Source organism: Plecotus auritus, assembly GCF_963455305.1.
Source record: "Plecotus auritus genome assembly, chromosome: 8".
NCBI lineage: Eukaryota > Metazoa > Chordata > Mammalia > Chiroptera > Vespertilionidae > Plecotus > Plecotus auritus.
This window is the reverse complement of record NC_137782.1, coordinates 54,758,550-54,782,679: the sequence shown is the minus strand read 5'-3', so window position 1 is coordinate 54,782,679 and position 24,130 is coordinate 54,758,550. Positions and strand designations below refer to the sequence as shown.

General features: G+C 46.2%; 1 protein-coding gene across 1 annotated transcript; it reads left to right on the top strand.

The window, feature by feature from the left end:
* The first annotated feature begins 11,747 nt into the window (after window positions 1–11,747).
* On the top strand, window positions 11,748–23,007 carry GRP (gastrin releasing peptide). Its single transcript, XM_080683926.1, has 3 exons — window positions 11,748–12,176; window positions 17,255–17,485; window positions 22,671–23,007. Exons 1-2 carry the CDS (start codon window positions 11,777–11,779, stop codon window positions 17,467–17,469), a joined length of 615 nt encoding a protein of 204 aa, XP_080540052.1. The 5' UTR covers window positions 11,748–11,776; the 3' UTR covers window positions 17,470–17,485; window positions 22,671–23,007.
* Window positions 23,008–24,130: the final 1,123 nt, after the last annotated feature.

Genomic DNA, 24,130 nt, shown 5'->3' with positions numbered 1-24,130 from the left:
CTTCAGAAGTCATGGTGGCTACCATTTTGTAAGCAGAATGACAAACATGTGGCAGTTTTAGCCTTCTATTCTTGTCATTTCCATACATACCAAGCAACGAGATTATTGGCATTAAAGCCACTTATGTCTTCCTGTCCCCAAGCTCATTCCTGGACCATTTTGCCAGAGGTTAAAAAAATAGAGAGAGAACCAAACAGTAAAGCAACTTCCTTCAAACTAGGAGAGCATTCCTTGGTATTCATATTTTTAAAGTCAATTAAAATTGGTTTATCTGTTTTTTTTAGATTATAGGAAGATTAAGAGGTCATGGTTATTTGGTCAATTTCCTCATGTCCAACTCCACTGTTAATTCACCCTGTTTTGTTAGGACATGTAAGTCTCAGATAAAGAATAAAACTTAACGCCAAGGGAGAGTTAGAGTTTGAATTGTGATTACATTTATGCTTGTATTGAGGAATTGTGGAAGGTGATCCGGGTCCCCTCCCACCAAGCTGAAGCCAAGTTTATAGCCCCTACTTCATTAATAAGGATGAACAGTTAACACATTCTACTACTTATTGATAAAGATGTAACTTCAAAATCAGTATAAACAGGTGCTCAGACCCAACATGAATGCCCTGACAGCAACCAGCTGCTTTACTTGAGAAGTCCGTGCATGGAGGGTCAACTATTTCAGGCAAAAGTGAAACACGTGAGGCATCGCCGGGTCCCAGACACACAGTACTATTTCAAAGGTGTTCTCTAAGCAATTTGGAAATGACCAGAAAATTCCAAATGTGCACTTATTCAGATGAATGGAAAGTCCATTCTTAGGACTGTTCCATACAGTGATGCTCACGACTGTGCACAAAGGTCATGTACCACGATACTTATCACAGCATGGCTTGCAAGAGCAAGAAGTGGGCGATGATGTACACATTTTTTAATCTGTTCCCACCAATCAGGAACAGAATAAATAAGCCATACCTTCACACAAAGAAGTAAGATTCTTTCAAGAAGAAGGTAGATTTCTGAGTAGTGACAGGAAAGCATCCTTGGTGTGTATTGTCTAGTGCAGTGGTCGGCAAACTGGGGCTTGTGAGCCACATGCGGCTCGCAAGCTGTGATTTGCCGCTCGGTTGACTGAGTTTGCCGACCACTGGTCTAGTGACTAAAGCAAGCTTCTGAGCAGAGTGCCAAATTAAAGTCCCCTTTCCTCCAAGTCCAGCTCCCCAGAGTTGATCATTACTAATAATTTGTTTGACAATTTTTCTGAATATTCCCCGTTTGTGTGAAGGTATCCCTTATTTAATCTGTCTCTTTGGCACTGCCGGTGAGGAGAAACCTGGTCCAGGTAATAGCCATAAAAAAATAAAAGCATTTACACAAGGCATTGTGGAAAACGGCATACACCCTGCAGACAGACTGCCTGCGTTCAAATCCCAGCTCTACTACTTACCAGCTGGGCACCATGGACACGTGAGGAGACTTTGTTTTACTTATCTGTAAAATGGAATAATAGAGCAACTACCTCACAGGCAGATGCTAGACTTTCAGACAAAATTTCAAACTAATTATTAATAATGATCAACTCTGGGGAGCTGGACTTGGAGGAAAGGGGAACTTTAATTTTTGCTACATTTACTTCCAGACTATTTTCTATTTTGTGCAAGCATGTTTAAACAGATCTTAACAGTGTTCTCTCTCAATTAGAAGCCCTTTATTAACAGATGACAACACGTGACAAGTCCTTGGTTGATAGGGGTCAATGAAGAGTGACGTATTTATCAGTTCAATTAGGCCCTCAAGATACTCAAGGCTCTCCTCCCAGACAGGGAGGCTTTGGTCCACAGGAAAGCCATGCCTACTCTCAGGGCGACTCCGTCCAGCCCTCCGCACTAAGAGGCTGACCAACTCTAGGACGTTTCCTACCTCCCAAGGCCATGTCCCTCTGACCGCAGCCCCGTTAAAATGCCTAAATAGGAAGGCTTGACACTGTCAAAAGAATTTACTGTTTGTTTCAGCTAAAATGTGACTATAGGTCCCTGACATCCCCTTCCTTAGAGAGAAAACTTGCTATAGTAAGTACTGTCTCTGCCACTTTGGGATGTAAATCTTCTATCACTCAGAAATGTCTCCTCAAGTATCTGGGAGTCTCCTTAATGAAATTCACACACCGAAGGATCTCCCAGCCTTGTGGGAGGATAGGAATCTAACTTGGTGGCTGCCTTGCTCCAATTTGCAAAACTACCTCCTGTCATAAAAATATGAGAAGTTTGTTACTCCTTCATAAGTGCTAATTAGCAAACACAGATGGCCTAATCACAGTGACCCCCACCCTCTTATGTCCTTTAGTACTTTCCTTTAGCACAACCCAGTGTTTTAAAAGTCTCCTGCCTTTTATTTTTAGTAGAATTGAGCTCTGTTCTGTATTGAAATCTCTCTCCCTTACTGCAGTAGTCTGAATAAGATCTGTCTTGCCTTTAACAGCTGTCCACCTCTGTTTCTCTTTGGCACTGCTGGTGAGGGGAAACTTGGTCTGGGTGATAGCCATGATCATGGGGTGGAGAGGCCTTGCATTTACCCTAATGGTAGTTGCTAAGTCTCTGCCTCCCAGTAAACACCAGAGAAAGAAGAGGGTAGTGGTGGCTCATCATGCAAAAGAACCGAAATATGCAAGAGGTCCCCCCGCCCCCACATGAACATTGTAAGTCCTTTATTGAGAGCTATGCAAAGTACTAGAAAATATGCTAAATTCTCAATACACAACATCTCATTAAATCCTTACAGCAGCTTAATGAGTAGGTGTCATTATTTTCTTGGAATCTAAACCTCAGAGAGCTGAAGAAATTTGCCCAAGGTCACACAGCTCATAAGTAGCAAGCCCAGATGTCAAATTCCCCTGTCTCTCTCTCCATAAGCTTTTGCATGGTCTTGATGGTCACTGTGCAAATAAGGTACAGCTTAAATTTGCTGTTTATGCTAGAAAGTTTCTTCTCCGTGGAAAGCAGCTAGGTCTTAATATATGTAATAAAAAATAGTCTTGCCAAAACCGGTTTGGCTCAGTGGATAGAGCGTCAGCCTGCGGACTGAAAGGTCCCGGGTTCGATTCCGGTCAAGGGCATGTACCTTGGTTGCGGGCACATCCCCAGTAGGGGGTGTGCAGGAGGCAGCTGATCGATGTTTCTCTCTCATCGATGTTTCTAACTCTCTATCCCTCTCCCTTCCTCTCTGTAAAAAATCAATAAAATATATATTTAAAAAAAAATAGTCTTACTAAAATAACAACAACAACAACACATCTCTGGGGGGAAGCATTCGGCCTCCATTCCTTCAAAACTGGGTTTCTGCCCCTGAAATGGGTAGTCATAGTTAAATCACAGAACCCTGCCTTCTTTCCTCAACCTCCGAACCATCTCTTCTTGAGCACGGGCTCACTCCCCGGCTAGAACGTCAGCTCCCTATCGGTAGGGATTTCATCGTCTTGTTAATGTCTGTATCTACAGTGTCTATAAAAGTGCTTTACTGGTTGGCACCCAGTAAATATTTGTTGAAAGAAGAAAGAAGGCAGGGAGGGAGGGAGAGAAGCAGGGAAGAAGGAAAGAAGGAAGGGAGGAAGGAAGAAAGAAAGGAAGGGAGGGAGGGAAGGAGGGAGGGAGGAAGGGAGGGAAGGAAGGAAACTGAAATGGGGTTTAGAAATATACAGTCCCTAATTCAGTCCCCAACTCCCACCCAAACTTGATGGTGAAAGGACTGCAGTCCAGAGAGGCAAGTGACCAGCCAGCAGGGAGCAGCTCTCTTCACTCCTTAGCAAGGTTAACTACTCCCTCCTTCTTGGTGGTGCTGATGGGGGAGGAGGCGGTAGCTTTGAGAATAGCTTAGATTTGACAAGATTCCTCAACCTCGGCACTATTGACATTTGGGACCAGAAAATCCTTTGTTGGATAGTCCTGTGCATTGTAAGATGATTAGCCAGATTCTGGCCTCTACCCATTTGATGTCTGTAGCATTGACACTCCCCCCCTCCACCACCACCACCCATCTCTCCACTCTCTGCCTTTATGTTGGCAACCAAAAAGTGTCTCTAGGTATCGCCAAATGTCCTGGGACTGGGGCTGGGGGTGAGGAGGTGAGAGGTGGGTGAAAAATTGGCCAACGTTGAGAAATACTGGATTAAAAGATAATCTAATGACTGGCTACTAACTAGGTTAGGAGTAATTAAAGCCCAGTGCTTACACAGGAATGGAGGACATTTCAGGCTTTCGGGGTACTCAAAGCCACTGTATACACCGTGGAGAGACCCACAATCTTGGGATCTGGGATAGTTCCAAATTCCGGAAGCAACAGAACATTCGTCAACATGATGACTCAGGAAATGAGTGTTCTCATGGTCTGCCTGTCCTTCCAGGTAAGAATTTAAGAAATTTAATAAGAAAATTGATCTGTCCGCATATGGTGAAAGAGAATCTAATGAGCAACAAGCTAGGCAGATTCAAAGGCCTCAATTATTCTCCCTAATACCGGCACAGCCATTTTTGAACACAATTACAGACTTGAAACCCCACAGGGGAATTCATTTAAACATTTATTTGATGTGAAACCTCTGACCCAAGCAATTCATAGAGCAATTAAAGACGTAGGGTCTGGAAGACTTAACGGTAATGTAGTTTTGGGTTTTGTTGCCAAATGGTCAGTACAAGTAATAATTAGTGGCATCTTAAATTAGATCGGAATGGGAATAAGAATCAAGAAGGATCCCATAGGACTCGGTACAGGAAACCATATTATCTAATATATGGTGCTCATTAACAATCCGGAGGAGAAAGTAAATTCAACTTAGATTAAATTTGCAGAAAATGCAAAATGAGTGAGAAATGGTAAATACAGAAGATAAATTAAAGTTGAAATTACCAAAGGACCTGGACATTTTAGAACCTTAGTCAGAACTAAATAAGATGAAATTTAATGAGAAAGAGGAAACTATTACGTGGTTGGGTTTGATTACACTTGACGTCCCAGTAATCCGATAGCTCTGGGAGAGGTCGGGGAGGTGGTAGATGAGCTGTACCCTACCACTTCCTGCTGCAAAATCTCCTTAAAACACAAGATGCTACGTTATCAGGCCAACCTTCCAAGGAGAAGTAGGTATTGGGTAGGCGCCTAAATGTATCTACAACAGCCTTCTTCTCTCTTCCCTGAAACCAATTACCCGGATTCCTGCAGTGCCGTGATATGAGCAGCTGACGAGCTCTGGCTAAGGTGTGAACCTCCTCCCGTTCCCTTTCAGTTGAGTGTACCTAAGGGAAGGTAAATCACAAATCTGTAGGAACCGTTTCTGGAAAGCTCTCCCTCTGCAGGACTCGACACCCATGGAGGAGTCCAACATTCCCAAGAGGCTGTGCTGGGAGGCTCCGCAGTGTACTTGACCCACCAGCCACTCTCCTTTCTGCTGTAATGCAATCTACCCGTCTGAATACCTGGGTGCCACGGTGCTAGGCGCCATGTGAAGGACCATGAGAGAGATGGATAGATGTATTTTAATTTGATAAGGCAAATCAGATTAAACTAATGGTATTTCAGAGATATTTTTGAACACATTTTTTTTCTTAGGAACTCACTACTGAAGTCGGTTGCAGCTTGGCCTGGCTAGAGTTGAGAGACCATTGCCAGGAGACGTCAGCTGGCGGGGGTGGGGGTGGGGGTGATGATTCGGAGATAACCATGGTTACATTTGTGCAGTCAGCTCTTCACATAGAATCCATACAGTGGTTTCACATTCATGATCTTCTTCATTTTTGTCCTTATGCTAGTAAATATCCCAGGAAAGAGGCAAGATAAGGAGGACAGCCTCTGTGGACAGGTCCTTAGAAGAAAGAACCAGAGTTGCTCAGGCCCCGAACCCAGCAGCCCCATCAAGCCCCCTCCTGCTGCCACGGTGCTCACCTGGATACTACCTGAGGTGTGGGAATAACATCGGAAGCCTCCCAGTCTTCCAGGCAGGTTTGACCTGGTGCAGGCGGCTGCCAGTACAGTGACTTTCATTTCCCCAGGAGGGCAAGAGACATAGGCATATAACTGTGGAAAGTTCTAGAAAATAGTGCCCCTTGCTCAGCAGATCCCTTGACTGAAGTTCAGCTCCCTCTGGGGGTGATCCAAGGAAGTGATTCATTTGTGGTCAGACTCAGCACCAGTCTCTCACTTTCTCCACTTTGAAGGGGACACAGTTACAGTGGAGGACGTTCAGACCAGTCATCATGGGAAGAGAAGGAGCAATCATTGCATTTGAGGAACTATTGACGAGACAGTAAATGGCTGCTATAGAGAAGATTCAGAGTGGCATGATGGTCTGTAAACACTTGACGGAGAATCAGAAGGACCAGGCAGGGCAGAATAGGAAGCTAGAGAAACATGTTTAGGTTCAAAGTAAGGAAGAGTTTTAGAACATGAGTGTTCTCTAAAGAGGAGAAGGAGTGAGTTCCCCAGCACTGGAGATATTCAAGGTGGACACAAGGAAAAGTGGGCAAGGAAGTAGCTAAGGAGGATGAGCAGTTACATTAGACCAGAGGTTCCAACATGAGGTGATTTCCCCACACCAAGAGGATATTAGCAATGTTGCAGACAATCTGAGTGGTCACAACAGAGGGGGTGGCTATTAGCATCTATTGGGGAGAGGCCGGGGATGCTGCCAAACATCTTGCAATGCCCAGGACAGACCCCACACCAAAAAATTATCCAGCCTCCAAATATAAAAGCGAGGAGGTTGAAACACCCTGGAGAAAAATTGTGAGTCTGGAGTTGGATAATCACCCTTCAGTCTGTCCCGTAATTCAGAAGACCACGGAAGGTAATTGATGGAATGCCAGGAATATCCAAATTTCAAGGAGGATTATGCAGTAGGCTATTCAAGTGCACACATCTCAGAAATATTTTTCAGTTTCAGACATCGTGAGCTATATTTTGGGACTCTGGGTATCCCTACTATAGCCCAAACTATGAGGCTGTTATTCTCCAAAGAGCAAATATATGGGTTCCAACCACTTCCACCTACTTCCACATGGAAGTTGGCAGCAAGTGCACAAATCTAGAGGCAGGGTTGGGTGGGGAGTGGGAGGAGAATAGTTGAAAACATGCAGAGGAATCCACAGTGTGATCTTACCCAAAGGCCTCTAAAAATTCTCCCTGATTCTTTAAATGTACTTTCATGCCTTCTGGGTGATGAAATGTACCAACCCCTAGAAAATTCCTAGAATTACAAAGAACTTCATTTTCTCCAGATTTACCACACCCAGATCCCAAGAATCAGATGGATCTGAGGGCATCTCTGGGCTCTGCCTATTCCTATCTGGGCATCGGGTAAATTTTCCAACTTTTCGGAGCCCCAGTTTTCTCTTTATAAAATGGGACGAATTACATCTTCATAGGGCAGCTGTGAGGATTACACGAGCAAATGTAGGTACAACCACATGCCATGCCTGGTGCATAATAGATGCTCACTAAGTGGCAGCTAGTATTTGTATGATTGTCCTCAAAATAACATGTGGCATTGGTTTAGGCACTGATCAATAAAATTATGCCATCTTCAAACTCACAATCTAAGACAAAAATTAACTTGCCTTCATTATAGCTCTCTATTCTTATTCATTAAAATAAAAAGTAGCTTGTAGATGCTGTGACTGGCCTGAGGTCACAGAGTAGCTCCTTGTGGCAGAAGCAGAATTAGAACCACGCATGTGCAGGACACCACTGCCTCCCTGTTGTCTCCCCCCACCCCAATCACCCTTCTCAGCCTGCTTCTTTGCCCTGACCTGGTCCTGGGGCCTCTCACTGCAGCAAGACCTGCCCTCAAAGCTCCCCAGGCACCAGCATATAAATGACCAGTTACAGCAAAAATGACTCCCAACCTGGGATCCCCTTCGGGCAATGATAGAGATGTGCGAGTTATTTTCTATATTTTAAAAAGCCACCCGGAAAACATACATGTACTCTTGATGAAGCCTGAAAAGATGAACTAAAATGCAATGCTTCATGGATCTAAGCTGCAATTATGTAAATCAACTCTCTGTGGTAATACTGGTTATTTCAACCTCAGTAGAAACTGAAGGATGGTTCCTTATGTCTTTGATGAACAAAAATGGGAAATCTAAACAGTATGGCCTATTTCATAGTAAAAAGTCCAACCTCTAATCAATGTCACCTCAATCCTATATAATAAAGAGGTAATATGCAAATTGACCATCACACCCTCACAAGATGGCTGCCTACGACCAGGCTGGCAGGGGAGTTAGTGAGGGACTACCAAACAACTGAACAAGCAGGCTGTGTGGGGCAACCAGGCTGGCAGGGGGGTTAGTGAGGGACGTCCAAATGACTAAATAAGGAGGCTGCATGGGGAGACCAGGCCGGCAGGGGGGTTAGTGAAGGATGACCAAACAACTGAACAAGCAGGCTGCATGGGTCAACCAGGTCGGCAGGGGGGTTAGTGAGGGACAACCAAATGACTGAACAAGCAGGCTATGTGGGGCGACCAGGCCGGCAGGGAGGTTAGTGAGGGACAACCAAACGAGTGAACAAAGCAGGCTGCGTGGGGCGACCAGGCCAGCAAGGGGGTTAGTGAGGGATGACCAGATGATTAAACAAGCAGGCTGTGTGGGGCGACCAGGCCAGCAGGGGGGTTAGTGAGGGATGACCAAATGACTGAACAGCTGGCTGTGTGGGGCGACCAGGCTGGCAGGGGGAGGGCAGTTGGGGGCGACCAGGCCAGCAGGGGGTCAGTGAGAGGCAACCAGGCCAGCAGGGGGGTGGTGCAGTTGGGGGTGACCAGGCCGGCAGGGAGGGGGCAGTTAGAGGTGATCAGGCTGGCAGACAGGCAAACAGTTAGGAGCTAGCAGTCCAGGATTGTGAGAGGGATGTCCAACTGCATCTTTAGGCCTGATCCATGGGATTGGGCCTAAACCGGCTGTTGGACATCCCCCAAGGGGTCCTAGATTGGAGATAACCCCCCATGCACAAATTTCATGCACCGGGCCTCTAGGCTACATATATAACCCTAATATGCAAATAGACTGAATGGCAAACAACCAAACAACCGAACAACTGAACAACAGGTTGCTATGACGTGCAATGACCACCAGGGGGCACGCGCACGAAACATGGCGGGTGTTGGCTGCAGCGGATGGTGGAGTAGGTGAGCAGGGGTGCCAGACCAAGGCGGGTTGCCAGTCGCTATCATCAGGGAGAGCCTCTGGTGGTTACTGAAAATTCTTTGCTCCCACGCACCATGGTCCCGCCCGGCGCTCGCACCTGCTGCCAGTGCCAGCCCCGCTTGCACCTGCTGCCGGTGCCGGAGCCACCACTCACACCTGCTGCCAGCACCCGGCGCCGGCCCCAAATGCTCAGCGTCATCAGCGGGTGCAAGTGGTGGCTGCTGGCTCTGATTGCCCCTCAGGGCTTCTCCACCTCCCCCTGCTCCTGATGGGCAATTGGGCTGGCAGCTGCCTCTCACATCCGCTGCTGGAGATGGCTCTGCTCGCACCTGCTGCTGCCACCCAGCACCAGTCCCTATTGCCCCTGAGGGTTTCTCCACCTCCCCTTGCTCCTGAGGGGTGATCGGGGCAGCAGCCTCTGCTCACAGCCACTGACAGTGCTGGCCCTGCTCGTACCCACTGATGGCGCCGGCCCCAATCTCTCCATGCCATCGGCAGGTGCGAGTGGGGTCAGCGCCGTCAGCACATGGGAGCAGTAGTGGCGGGATCAGAGCTGCTGGCCGACAGGGGACCAGGAGCCGTGGTGGGAGGGGCTGGGCAGGGGCATGGAGGATGGGCTGAGACCCACCCCTGTGCCCACCACAGTCTCGCAGTCCACAGTTCCTTGGAAGGTGCACGAATTCGTGCACTGGGCCCCTAGTCTATATAATAAAAGCCCAGCAACCGTTTCCGGAGGAACGACCAGAATGACTGGTCGCTATGATGTGCACTGATCACCAGGGGGCAGATGCTCAACGCAGGAGCTGCCCCCTGGTGATCATTGTGCTCCCACAGCTGGAGTGCCACTCAGCCAGAAGCTGGGCTCACAGCTGGTGAGCGCAGCAGCGGTGTGGGAGCCTCTCCCGCCTCCGTGGCAGCACTAAGGAGCAGTGAGCCAAGTGGTAAGGAGCAAGCAGGCAGGTGGTTAGGAGCAAGGGGTCCCGGATTGTGAGAGGGCACAGGCTGGGCTGAGGGTCTCCCCTCCCCCCCACCCACACAAATTTAATGCATTGGGCCTCTAGTAAATTCAATAATATATATTTTTTAAAAAGTCCAACTTGAACTCCATGGGAGAAATAAAAAATGCCCTTCATGCTGAAATGTCTGGGAATCACTGAACAAAAAAGACACAGCACAAATCATAGAATATCAGGCACATAACAACGTGTGACTGAGGATCTGGGAGAAGGGCACGTGCATGAATGAGACATTCAGGTGCCCACCCTGCCCACTTCTTTTAAGGAAACACTGCCCTGCCCAGTGCCCTGTGAAATGGAACAGTCTGGATTTACTATAAGCTGTTGAGAAATCTCTAACCTGTGTGGCTGGGTCAAATTAATGAGGCCAAAGACCCAGCCGATGTGGCTCAGTGGTTGAGGTTCAATTCCTGGTCAGGGTACATGCCAGAGATTTTGGGCTCAATTCCCAGTAGGGGGTGTACTGGAGGCAGCCAAACAATGACTCTCACTCATCACTGATGTTTCTCTCGCTTCCTCTCCCTTCCTCTCTCTGAAATCAATAAAAGCATATTTTTTAAAAATAAGGCCAAGAATATTCAGTCATGTAAGGTGCACATGTAATCATCTAAGAATGGCACAAATGCATTGAATCACCAGGTATTCTGAGAAAATTGTACGATTTCAGTTTAATTGGTTTCATCACCAGTACTGACATGCAATACCAGGGACCTACCAGCAAGACAATGCACCAGAACTGGTGAGGAAGAGGCCTGCAGGAACACAAATACACCCCCAGCTCTGGCAGCCGGAAGGCGGCCACAGCGTCCTGTCAGTTTCTGTTAACTGTGGCATCGCTGTGGTTCCCATTCCCTTTGTATCCATGCCATTGAGAACCCAGGGAGTGGGCCTATGACCATTCTCCACATCTGGGAACGGAAGGAACAGAGGAAAGCTGGGCAACTCTGTAGAGGCGTGTGGATAGCGCTTTAAGGACAACTTGAGCTTTCTGGGAGACACAGCCTGGGAAATTAACATGAAAGCTTCATCTATTATCTGGAAGCTGTATGCTTGTGAAAGGGGCCGAGTGTGTAGTACAACTATTGTTAGCTCTGTTCACAGAGCAGATTCTTCCTGCCCCATCCTCCATCTCAGGGGCGCCCTGAACACCCAGCTGGGGTGAGGGTGTTGCTGGTGGTGGTGGTGGTGGTGGTGAGAAGGGGTGGGGGGAGGGGAGACAAGGGTCTGGCGGTCTGTGGGCTGGACTGCAGGGAGGGAGGTGGTCCACGGAGTGGGAAAGGTCTGAGAATCAGAAGTCCTTGCAATCCGGGTTCCAATCCCCTTCCAGCAAAGTTGAACCCAAAGCAATGTTTCCTGTTTGCTCATGCACCGGCCACCGCTCCCTCTTGCAGGATCGGAAGGCAGCTAAGGCGGGAGGCATCCAGGTAAGGCTGGGGAGGGAGTTCTCTGAATAGTGTTGGAGCGAAGGCGTCGGGGATGAGAAGAATTAATCCCATGTGGGGAAGGCGGCCGGGACTACGAGGGAAAGGGAGAGGGACGGTGTACACTCATGCTTTTCATTATCCCGCGGGAAGATGGATGGTTTTCACGGACGGTTGTCTAGGCGCCCGGGCTCGCTATAGGGAGACGTCAGAGCGCTCCGGTCCGCGGTGGAGGAGCCCCCGACCCCCCCCCCGACCGGGCTCCCATATAAAGTCGGGGCTTGGAGAAGGCTGCAGCACCGGCGCGGACGACGACGGTGGAGCTCTCCGAGGTCCACGTCCTGCGGTCGCTCCTCGGCTGGGAAAGCGCACCCTCCTCCCATCTTTCGGCGCGCTCCGGGAGCTGCCCGTCGGGACCATGCGCGGCCGCGAGCTGCCGCTCGTCCTGCTGGCACTGGTCCTCTGCCAGGCGCCCCGGGCACCCGCCGCCCCGGTGCCGGCGGCCGGAGAGACAGTGCTGGCCAAGATGTACCCGCGCGGCAACCACTGGGCGGTGGGTGAGTGTCCGGCGCGCGCTAGCCTTGGGCAGGACCAGTCAGAGCTGGGGGCCGTCTCCCCTCTCCCAGCGTTTCTGGGTCCCGGCTTTGAGGGCTGGGTTTGCTCCGACCTTTATACCCAAACACCAGCCCTTTCTCCCCAAACTCCCCATTCTTCCCCGTCCTGGCAAGCCGTCAGACCCTCAGCAGCCAAGGGCTGGTCCCTGGGTCTTCCCTCTTCCCCAGGGTACCCGAGCCAGCGCGCAGCTCTCCAAAGCACCCAACGCCACGCGAAGATCATCTTCCCTCCACATCTACCCAACATCTCCTTTCTCCAGCACCATCTATCCCTGAACAACTTTAGGAAGCCGGGTCCCCGAGAGCATCTCGGACCTCTGGTCCAGCCCGGCGTGAACCTAGGCTGCGCCTTTGCGCCCGGCAAAGCCCCAGGTGGGGGACTTTAAACCTGTTCAGCGAGCAGTGCCTGAATCTTGCCTTTGTGGCTCTTCTGAATTTTCTCGGTCCTCCTCCTGCCTCTGCAGCGATTGTTTTTTTCTCTGCCCTTCTGCCCAGCCCTCCCGCTTTCCATCCAGAAGTCTGCGCTCAGGTAATCGCGCCTGCTCTCCACGCTGATCCCGGGCTCTCTGCCCCCTGAGCCCTGCTTTCCTCCATCCCTCTAGACCTAGACAACCTCACCCTCTCCCCTAGCTCCTTTTTCTTTTCTTCTGCCTCTCCAGGCATGCGCTTGGAGGTTCACTCATCCTGGCCCCAGGGCTCCCAGCAACAAGTAACGGGGAGGCAGGTAGCGGTTCTGAAACCTTGCGCTCACCCAATACCACCCTGGGAATCTCGGCCACATCAAACAACCTCTGGCAAATGCAAAGCGCCCAACTTCCTCAGAAACCTCCCTATTAAGCAAACTACAGCAACCCCAACATTTCCTGAGGGGGGGGGCTGGTCATCACTCATGAGATTTAAGGGTGGTGGTGGGGTGGTGATAGTGGTGATGGTGGTGGTGATGATGGTGGTGATGGTGATGGTGGTGGTGATGGTGGTGGTGATGATGGTGGTGATGGTGGTGGTGATGCTGGTGATGATGGTGGTGGTGATGCTGGTGGTAATGGTGGTGGTGATGGTGTTTTTATATGTTTGTTTCTATTTCCTTAGTTATCTGTGTAGAGAAGGGGAGGGTGTATTGGAAAGACACTTGCTAGTTCATATACATCAGACAACTCTCATGTTCTCTGTGAGAAGACAGGATGAATTCATGGAAAGCGGTGAGGCTGGAATGTCACTTCCTCAGCATTTCCGTGTTGCGGCCGCTTCTGTCAGAGAATTGGAAAGCTCCTGATTGTAGCAGAGTAGTTCGTATTGTTGCTGAGTCATTGGCCAAGGCCGGCAGCCTCGATGAAAGCATTTGTGATCTCTGAGGGGCATGGGAACCCAGAAGTCTGGTATGGAGAGGAAAGGCTGGGATTAGCGAAGGTGAAAAGCAAAAACAAAAACAACCAAGAAAGGACACTTGGGTATTGAGGAAGCCAAACCTAAGACTGATGCTTAAAAGGGCTCCTGGGACCTTAGAGCTAGTGGCCAATGTCCAGTCCAGCCACCACCTGGTGGCCTGGGAGGGTGAAATGAAACTTCCATATTTCCAACCTCTTTTTTGTCCTAAAAAGGCTTTATTATTAGGTAACCCTTGCAGGCCAAAAGGAGGACAAGAGAGTTAGCTGAGCAGCTAACCATGTTATTTCTGGTGCAAGCCAACCTGATTGCCGTAGTTCCAGAGTATATCTGTCTCCAGGGAGTTAGGGTTCCTGGCATTAATCACCCTTTGTGGTGGTGCTTGGGCATTCCTCACCCAAAAGCATACAGACCAGTGGCAACCTTAAATTTTCTTATTGCCCTCAGACACACTCTTCCCTTTTTCTCCCTTGGCTGTCTGTGCAGAGTTGAGGAAGAAAAAAGGAAAGAGAAAGGAGAAGGAGAAACTCACATTTGGGTCTAAAATGACATTGTGGTTGAGCAAAAGTTGCCTTTGGGTAGACATGCTCTCGGAGGGAGTGTGAGCTTTGGCGAGCAGGAATGATGTTCGGTTTTAAATGTAGCTTGCCAGTCTCCTAAGGAAATGCCTGTGGTCTCTATCAGGGAGGAGGGATTCTGAACACCTGTGCTCAGCTCCAGACAGGCTTGACATTGTCACACTGCTCCAGAAACTGAAATAAAGTTTAAGTATCTGTCCAGAGACACTAGCTCCTATAAGTACTTAGCACTTGGTCTTAATGGGTCGTTTCTTGAGTTTGTGTAATTCAAGTTTTGAGTTCAAGAAAGTTAATTTATGTTTCAAACCTGCTATTTTAGTGGTATTTTTAAGTGATTGAAAAGGACAAAAGCTTTTTTTCCCCCTGGCCACGGTTTTCTTTTTTTTCAAGTGCCTGTCCTTTGGCCGTGCTCAGATCTCCACTGTTATGATAGGAACAGATAACAAAAGATGATGGGAGAAGAGGTGGAAGTGGGCATAGCATCCATGTTGCCATAGAGATGATTATTTGGTGGACAGGTGCCAGCTCACCAGTGAAATAGGACCCAGGGAATGTGTGTTTCCCTGTGATGTTAGAGATGGTACCCTCTTCTTAATGACCAGTCTGTGGATCTGGAGGTGGGAGTCAGAACACTACCCACCCTCCAAATATGCAAATATTAAAAACTCAAGAAAAGGTCCCAAGGGTCTACAGGATGTCTCCCAAAAATGTATACATACGTTAACAGCTGAGAGCTCAATTTTGAAAATAAAGTGTATTTTAATAAACACTGCCTTTAAAATTATTTAAAGTGTTGTGTATACATTTTTTGAGGGACATCCTATGTGTGAAATCCATCACAGATGGTTTTTAGAAAAGTCCACAAAATTATTCAGGCCTGACAAAAATGAAGTTCTTACTTGTGAAAATATCTCCAGTCCCCCTCTATTTCATTGGCAATAATGCCTTTCTCCTTTCCATCATGCTAACAGGATGATAGGATGTGATGGAAGGCAAGAGGGACCGAGGTCATTACTGGGAGCATCAGATTCTAATCCTGCTTTTCCATCATCATGATTCAATTTTCTCCATGTAAATAAAGCCAAATGCCTTGTGACTTCCTGGGAAGTTGTGCAACATAATCACTGTTACGGCTAAATGCAAGGTTATTTAGTGGCTATCCGGGCACCAGGTTGGCCAAGCAGACAAGTGAGGAGCCGATCACTCAGGATTCCTTTAGTGGGGACAGGGTCCTCAGTAGGGAGTCCTGAAATTGTGTGACGTGTCTCAAGTGACTTGACTTGACAAGTGCTCACACTGCTGTGCAGTGAAACCTCAGTTCAAGGCTCCCCAATACTCACAATTTATTTTCTGAGTCACATAATCAATCATGATATATGGCTATATGATTCCTATTTTAAAGATAATATTAGAAAGCCTTTTGCAGACCTCATTCTTATCACAGACCCCAGAATGATTTCTCACTGCCTTATATTCTTAGGAAGTTCAAAGACTTCGAAGCAGTATAGTAGAGTCTGGACTGTGAGCTGATTTTAATCCTAGAGTCTTTGCTTACCTGTGTGACCACCAGCAAGTCTCTTTATCATCAGACTTACTACAGGGTGGCTCAAATAAAATGACCTGCAGTTAGACATCTTGTAAACAGCACACTGCAACACACAATGATGTCATAGTGAGGGCTCCTCTTGGTGGAGAGAGATGCTGGGAAAGGGTTCTTCCTTTCTTTTTTTTTTTTTTTTTAAATATATATTTTATTGATACCTTACAGAGAGGAAGGGAGAGGGATAGAGAGTCAGAAACATCGATCAGCTGCCTCCTGCACACTTCCCACTGGGGATGTGCCCGCAGCCAAGGTACATGCCCTTGACCGGAATCAAACCCGGGACCCTTCAATCCGCAGGCCGACGCTCTATCCACCGAGCCAAACGGGTTTCGGCGGGAAAGGGTTCTTTCTATTTTGTATGACTGAGATCTGTCCAACATTATTCCCATGATGTTTGCTTTAAATACTTCTAATGTCAGTCAGCACTGGAGCCACAGAGTGCTCTTGCCTTGTGACCTTTAAATCAAAAACACCATAGTTTTATTTGAAAATACTATATAAGCTGATCATAGAGAGATGGGAAAAATCGAATGAAGAAAGTAAATAAGATAATGTGATAATATTTAAGCAGTGGGCTTAAGTGTTCAGAATGCAGACCTTGAATTCCCTGCCTCCTTTGACTCCATGGCTGTCCCCACTTGCATTCATGAATTTCCATGGTTTTAGTGATTTGGCCTTCTACACTACAACTTTTGTTAATTTACACGGCACGTGTACATCCCTGGAGCCTTTGATAGACGTTCGCTAACCACGTTAGACGTCCAAGAGAAAATCTGCGTTTATGTGGCTGGGAAGTGTTGGTCAGAGCTTGTTTTCAACCAGTTTTTCATTACATGCTTTACAAACTGTAATTTCTAGGTGACGCTTCCTAGATTCAATCTCAGCTAAGTTCTGAGAAAGTTTAAATGAAAAATTCCTTTGGTACATTTGTATTACAGATAAGCGATAAACAACACCCCCACCCCTTTTTAAAAATCATACAAAGAAAAGCATCGAGACTTTTCTCGCAGTAGCAATTTCAATCGTCTGGGGAGGATGTTTCAATTCCACCATTCAGTTGGGAATGGAACTCGGCGCACACAGAATTGGTGATAGAATTTTAGATATGGAAGGTTCCCTATATTTCATTTAGTTCAACCTGTTCATTTTATATTTGAGAAATTGAAGACTGGGGAGGCTAGATAACTTGGCAGAGGTCACCTAGCTCGTTAGCAGAGGGGCTGGGACCATACCCTGGGTTCCAGAGTTGCAGGTCTGAATTCTGTCCAGTTCACTTCTCATTTTGAACAAAAAGCAAAACCAGTCATCTCTGAACTAACTCTTAATAATAAAATGCGGTTTATTCTGCATTTAAGAGCAAGAAGCACAAACATAATTAGGGTCCTCTTAAATTTCTCATTCATCCATTGCTCCAGGTTAAATTTGTGGCATTCTGTGTTTGTTTTTGTCTTTTACAGGGCACCTGATGGGGAAAAAGAGCACAGGAGAGTCCCCATCTGTTTACGAGGGAGGGAGCCCGAAGTACCAGCTGCGGCAGCACATCCTGTGGGAAGAAGCTGCGAGGACTCTGCTAAGCCTCATGGAAGGAAAGGGGGCAGGAAGCCACCAGTCACCTCCGCGGGACATCCCTGGGTATTCTCCAGTCTACTCCGGATTCCGATTCCAAGGATAGCAGCAACTTTTCAAATGTAGGTTCAAGACTCAACGGTATAAGGAACCTACTGGGGAAGTGGTGGTGGTGGTGAGGGGGGGGTGAGGGTGGGAAGTGTTTGGGGAGAGTTGGGAGGAAAGGTCCAGCAGGGAAGAATAAAATTGTTTACAATGCAAACCTTCACAGCCACTGCATTAGGCCAATACCCAATACACGCTAAGGAAATTAGTAGACAACTGCCACGCCATCTTTTCTTTTCACCATAATAGACTAGTGGCCCGGTGCATGAAATTCATGCACATTAAAAGGGGATTAATTAGAAGAAATATTTTTTTTTAGAAGAAATATTTTAATATTGCTATTTGCCCTTTCTCTATAATAGAAGTGTCAGAGATGAAAGAAAATTAGTAAAATGTATATGAAAATCTTCCTCCTGTCAGAGTCTGGGTTGTGCTGCAGGACCCAGAGTCAAGTCCCCTCCCACCCGTGGCACCTCAAAATCGTGCGAGACCCAGACCCAGCCGGCCCCACCCCCATAGGGCAAGATCCAAACCTTCTGGCCCCACCCTTGTCAAGCCGCACTGGGCAGGAGGCACAGCCTCAGGTCCCCCCGCCAAGCTCCGCAGGGTGGAGGGTGCAGCCTCAGGTCCTCTGTCAAGCCCCGCTGGGTGGGGGGCGCAGCCTCAGGTCCCCCAACGCACCCTCAGATCTGCCGGCCTGGCATTGGGGCAGGGGGGTGCGGCTTGAGGTCCCCTGTCAAGCCCTGCCAGGCAGGGGGCACGACCTGAGGTTCCCTGGCCTGGTGTTGGGGCAGGGGGTGTGGCCTGAGGTCCTCTGTTAAGCCCCACCAGGAGAGGGGCCGCAGCTTCAGGTCTTCTGCCCCAGCCCAGTGCCACTAAGCCTCAGGTCCTTGCTGATTGCTCATTAAGGCTCGATACGGGAACTCGGCCTCCGCTGTGTGTGCAGCCATCTTGTGTTACAGAAACCCTGCCTCCCCTGTGGGCGCCGCCATCTTTGTGATGGCATGATGATCAATTTGCATATTCCCTCTTTATTAGATAGTATTATTTTTCCTTTTAGCACATCAAAATGCTGTGGTTTCAAAACTCCAGTTTAGGGGTTTTACTAGGAATTGTGTGTATTAGCAATTGTGCATGGATGGGATGTTTTTAATCTGCCAGCCCAATCAGAATATTTTGCTAGTGAGGCCATCTTTGAGTAAATCCCTGTGGGTCTACAGATATGGTGTATTTTTGACAGACACAGTAAAGGGCCTCTTCGTAGATGTTTTTAGAAGAGAGCATTCTTGTTTGTGACCTTTTATGCAAAATAGCACTTCTTCATTTTTGTTCCAAGATTACTGAGTTCAGGTTTCATCCTAATATTTCAAAACTTGGTGAACATACCTAAGGGCAACTGATTTGCCCTGTATATGATTTTATGGAGGACAGAGAACAACAATTCTACCAAACTGGCATTGTTTAGATATAAGGACAGTCAATGACTTAAAAGAGAGAAGAAAATGTGTAGGAAAAAGATGAAGCAGCTGAAAATGAAGTGATTCCCATTAACTGTTAAGAAGTTTCCATGAAATTTATGATAAAAAGCAAAATAATTGGAATACTAGAAATATTAATAATAGCTAATTTTATTGAGTGTTTACTATACTCTGAGTACTAGGAGAAGCAATTGATTTCCATTTGGTCTGCTAATACGCTCAGCAATCTTAGGAGGAAGATTCGGGAAAATTCTATTATTCTCTCCATTGTAGAGTCTCCGTGAGGAAACTGAGATGGTCACACAGCTGTTCACTGGTGAAACCAGGACAGGAGGCTGTGTTGTCTGCCTGGACAGTGTGCCGCCAGGACAGACATCTTCTGGGCACTGTCCATTTGATATGACGTAGGAAGGATGCAGGATGCAGGGGCGCCTTGCTCCTCCCTTTTTTGATAAGAAACAATACTGATTTTCAGTCACAGAGCTTGGGGAGCTGGCTCCTTCCCTTTTTCATGTTGGCTAACACTTTAATTGATGGTCCCTTTCCAGAGGCTCGGGCTGGCTTCGCCAACCCTCAGCTTACTCTCCAGAGGGAGCACTGTGCTTCATTGCCCTTTGGTCCACTGTGGATTCTTTGGGCTCAACTCAAACCAAAAATTCATTGGTTGCATTAATCACTTAGAGAGAATGTCTCTGGAAGCCTTTATTCAGAAAGAAAATCTGGATTAAGTCAACCAATACAGAAATAAGTAACAACTCCACATAAAGCCTTGAGTGATTCTCTTGCCCACATCTGTACGATACCAGCTTCCCGTGTGTGTGTGTGTGTGTATCACAGGGCTCTGAGGGCTCTAAGGACTTTAGCAATTAGTGATTGATTCCTTAGCTTCTGGCTGGACAGACCTTTTCTTGGTCAAGTATTTTGTGGGACATCCCATGGATGGATCGCCATCAGCAGTGCCTTCTCTTTTGTCTGAAGAGTAATACCAATCACCACTACAAAACCCTCTAAAATAATTTCACAAACACTGACATGGACTTACCTTCATAGCTCATTCGTAAAATACACACACAGTCATGGCATTCATCTGTAGTGCCTCACTTTTGAATTAAACAGCAATATCCACTTTGAGTTGCTTTTCCCCCCAAACCAGGCTTTGCATAACTTTGGATTGTTATGAAAATTCAACTCCTTCTTCAAGGATGGAGGCTTTCCCATCATAGTCAGAAGAATATTCTGTAAGCTTCAAGGCAATTACCAAAGAATAGCTGCAATAAGGTCTCTGAGTGGCAGTAGCATGGGATGGGTTGAGTGGACCATCACAGAGAGTGACTGCTTCAAGATGACAATATTTACCAGTATTCAACATGATCTGAAAAGTCAGCTTGGTATAATCAGGCCTTATTTTTCTACTATATCTGTTTATGCCTTGTTCTTGTTACAAGTTTAGAAAACCCATCCTGTTTCAGTCCACCTCGAGTTGAATAATTAGCTATTGTAAACATTGCTACCATTCTTTTTAATATATTTCCTGATAATATGAAAAACGAATTCAACAGTTTTTTATGTGCATAGACCACACAGCTTAGAGCTCCCTTGGCTTTGGAAATTCCTCCTCAATGAAAGTATGCTGTCATAAAAATTGAGAACATTTTATAATTGTTTTATTCACAAAGAGGGCATGCCAAGAGAATTGTTTCTATTAGAAATCCATATATCTCTCCATGTTAGAAGGAAGTTTAGTAACTTAGTGAGGCATTACCAGAATTAGCAGCAGGAGTTCTCAGAGGCTGAAGGACTTGTCTTAAAATTAATAACTATCCACATATGCTCTCCTCTCCCACTTTAGTAAAAAGACATCAAGTCCTATTGCCAACTCTCCCAGAGCTGTAGTTAGAAATGCTGAGCATTTCCTAGGTTTTGATGACAAGGATATTGACTTAATTCAGAAAAGATCTGTGCAAATGTGCACTGAATCTACTAGGTAGATATGATATCATGGCAAGCAAGCTCCAGAACTTTATCAAACATTATGGCCAATCATTTTCAAGGTTAAACTAATTTTATTTTAACTATATCCTTCTTACAAAAATGAATGGAACTTTGATGCTATGGTTTCTGTAACAGAAAACAGTGTTTAGGTTGGCCAACTCCAGGGCCTAATCCCTAATTCTGCATGTGGTTGTGGATTGTCCTGAGTTTCAGTAAAGGATGAAGTTGGCCTTTGCATTCCTCTTGTGATTTAGACCCAGTTCATTGTTCTTTGTAGCCTTAGGGTTTTTCTCTCTCTTATTTGGTGGACAGGAAAGGGACTAGAGGAATGCATTGCCAAAGCTGTTACGGAAAGGAAGGAAATGTTGCAAGTTTGCCCTCACTTTTAAGAGACTGCTCCCATTGTCCCATCAAATCAGTATAGAGAATAGAAAAGTTTTACTTATTAACATGTGAACTGCTCCAAAGGAAGCTCCAAATATAGGGAAAGCAACATGCAACTAAAAAGAACTAAAAATCCTCTGACCACCCTGACACTTTCCATGAAGGAACAGAGGAATGTTGGCCTCCTCACACCCCTCCTGCCTCTAGGTCCTCGATCTTCCTGGGGTACACAATTCTTTTCCTTGTAGCTTTACTTCCTTCCCCTGAGCCAAACCACTCAAATTCAATATTTTCCGTCAATGGGAGGACTTCTATGGATTCTTTCCCACATCCTCAGCTGGCCCCTTTTATGACCTGTGGCTCATAATGCCAGGTGGGTAGCAGCATCTTCAGGAGAGCAAAGCTAATTGGCTTGGGTGGGAGTTGAACCCCAGGCCCTGGCCTCATTAACACCTGGCCAAGCATTGAGCCGTAGAGCAGGTAATTTCTGGTCTGAGAAAATCAGTTTCGTTATTAGGAACAAATTGCTGGTCTGGATGTCAGAGAACCTGAATTTCCAGAATTATGCTCTTGAAAAGCATAATAAACTCTAGTCTGGATGAAAAGTGTTTTCTCACCTCAGTGCGTAAAGGCTGCTATAGGGGAACAAAGAAGGGTTTTTAAATGATAGCTTTTCATTCTTCTTCAGTCTTAGTTAATTTGAACAGAAGCCACAACAAGCAAACCACAATAAATGGAGAATTGGCAGAAACCCATATAGGCTTGTCTTCCCAAGTTGCTCATACTGCTACCACGTATATTCATGGGTTTATGTTATATAATTGTGTAATTCACAAATTGATTCGTGTAATGAGGTATTTCCAAAAGAAACTAAGTAAGAATTAAGATTCCACATTCCCTAATAGTCCCCCTACCCAGTTGCTATTTAGTCACAATTCCTGGGGATAATACATTTAATTGTTAACATTAGTCAAAATATATCAGAGTGCAAGTTAAGCTGATATAACAAAAAGACCCCAAAAATATAGTGGCTCTCAAAAGAGAGGAAGTTTGTTTCTCTCTTGGGACAGCTATGGCTTTGGAGCATTAACATGCTCACTCAGAACACCTGAGACTCGTGAAAGCACAGATTGCTGGGCCTCACCCCCACCAGGTTCCAATTCAGTCCGTCAAAGTGACCTAGGAGTTTGCCTTGCTAACTAGTTCCACGTGATGCTAATGGTTTGTTGGGAATGGAGTTACGTCAAGTATAACTAACTACATTTGCTTAACTCTTTTTAATGTGTGTGTGTGTGTGTGTGTGTGTGTGTGTGTGTGTGTGTGTGTGGTGCTGATCTCTCTGCTCCAGGTTCTCAATGTGAAGGAAGGAACCCCCAGCTGAACCGACAATGATGGCCTCTCTCAAAGAAGCAAAACAACCCTTGAGAATGCATTCCATGGGCATCAATTCTCCTGGCTCATCCACCAGATTTCCTTTGTGCAAAATACTTAACTATTCTTGTATCTTTCAACCTTGACTAAATTTGTGGTTTTCAAGCAGCATCTTCTGGTTTGAATTTGTTTGCTGTGAAATTATTGTCCTTAGAGAGTCTTCCAAGTAATGCTCTTTGAATTTAGCCTCTGTGTCAATTACATTCCAGTCTCTGACCTGTTACCATTCACAATAAAAGCTTAAACACACCGTCCAAAGGGGGTAGTTCTCTTATTTCAATTCCTAATGAGAGGACAGTGTGGCAGAGATTAATAAAAAACTTGATAATGAACTTATGTGCTCACTGATGAAGGCTGAATTTTGAGTTCTTCCTTCGGAAGGCCACTTACTGAATACTTGCAGTGACTTACAGACTTTAGAGGCTACTGCTAGAAGCTCATCCTCTGTTATTACCATCAGATGGACTAAGTTGAAGGTAGAGGCTGGCCCTATTCACCATTTAATGGTTACCATTTCTTTACCCTAACCATGACCAGATACTTTGCCGAGGTTATTGATATTCTCCTTAGAGCAGTTTGATAAGCCAAGAATAAACTATCATCCAATAGATAAGGAAACAGAGGGTTAGAGAGATCAAGTGACTTGCCCAAGATCACATCATAGATGGAACTGGGATTCAAACATCCAAAGACACCAGATATTTTTGCACTATTTAATAGTTTCTACATTACCTCATTTTAAACTCCTCTTTCAGTATATTTAAGTAGCACCACTTATTCAAAATTTCATTTCTGGTCTTGGAGAAGTAGTTCCCACAGCCAGATTTAGGAGAAAATGAATTAAGGAGATTCCCTTCCATTTTCAGAGAATGTGGACTGGCAGCTCATAACGCTCATCAGTCCCACTTTTATCATGACATTCACATGATGTTAACAGATTTTCAAGCTTCTTGCCATATGCTCAGATTTCTTTCATTTAGGGAAATCGCATTTGAAACAGTAAAGATATTTATCTTGCTCTGTTTTGATTGTCAAAGAACCACATAAGATGTAATGTGTTCTTTTTAATTTATTTTAAAACCATGCTGATTCACAACAGAGCCAGACCTGGGGAAATATGTGAAATGTGCTTCAGCGTCTTACCACCTTTCACTTCTGGGACTCACCTGGGTCTCTTTTCCAAGAACTCAATCCTGAGCGGTGTCAACTGATTTCTGCCATGTGGGTTGTGATGGAGAGCTAAGCCCTGTCAGAAGGATTCTCCCTCCAAAGGACATGCATGATTGGCACTTCCAGCAGGGAGAGGAAGGCAATGCCCGAGAACAGTCCCATCTAGACTGCCACTTGTTTGGTTGTCTCGTGAGAGTAGATGTGATC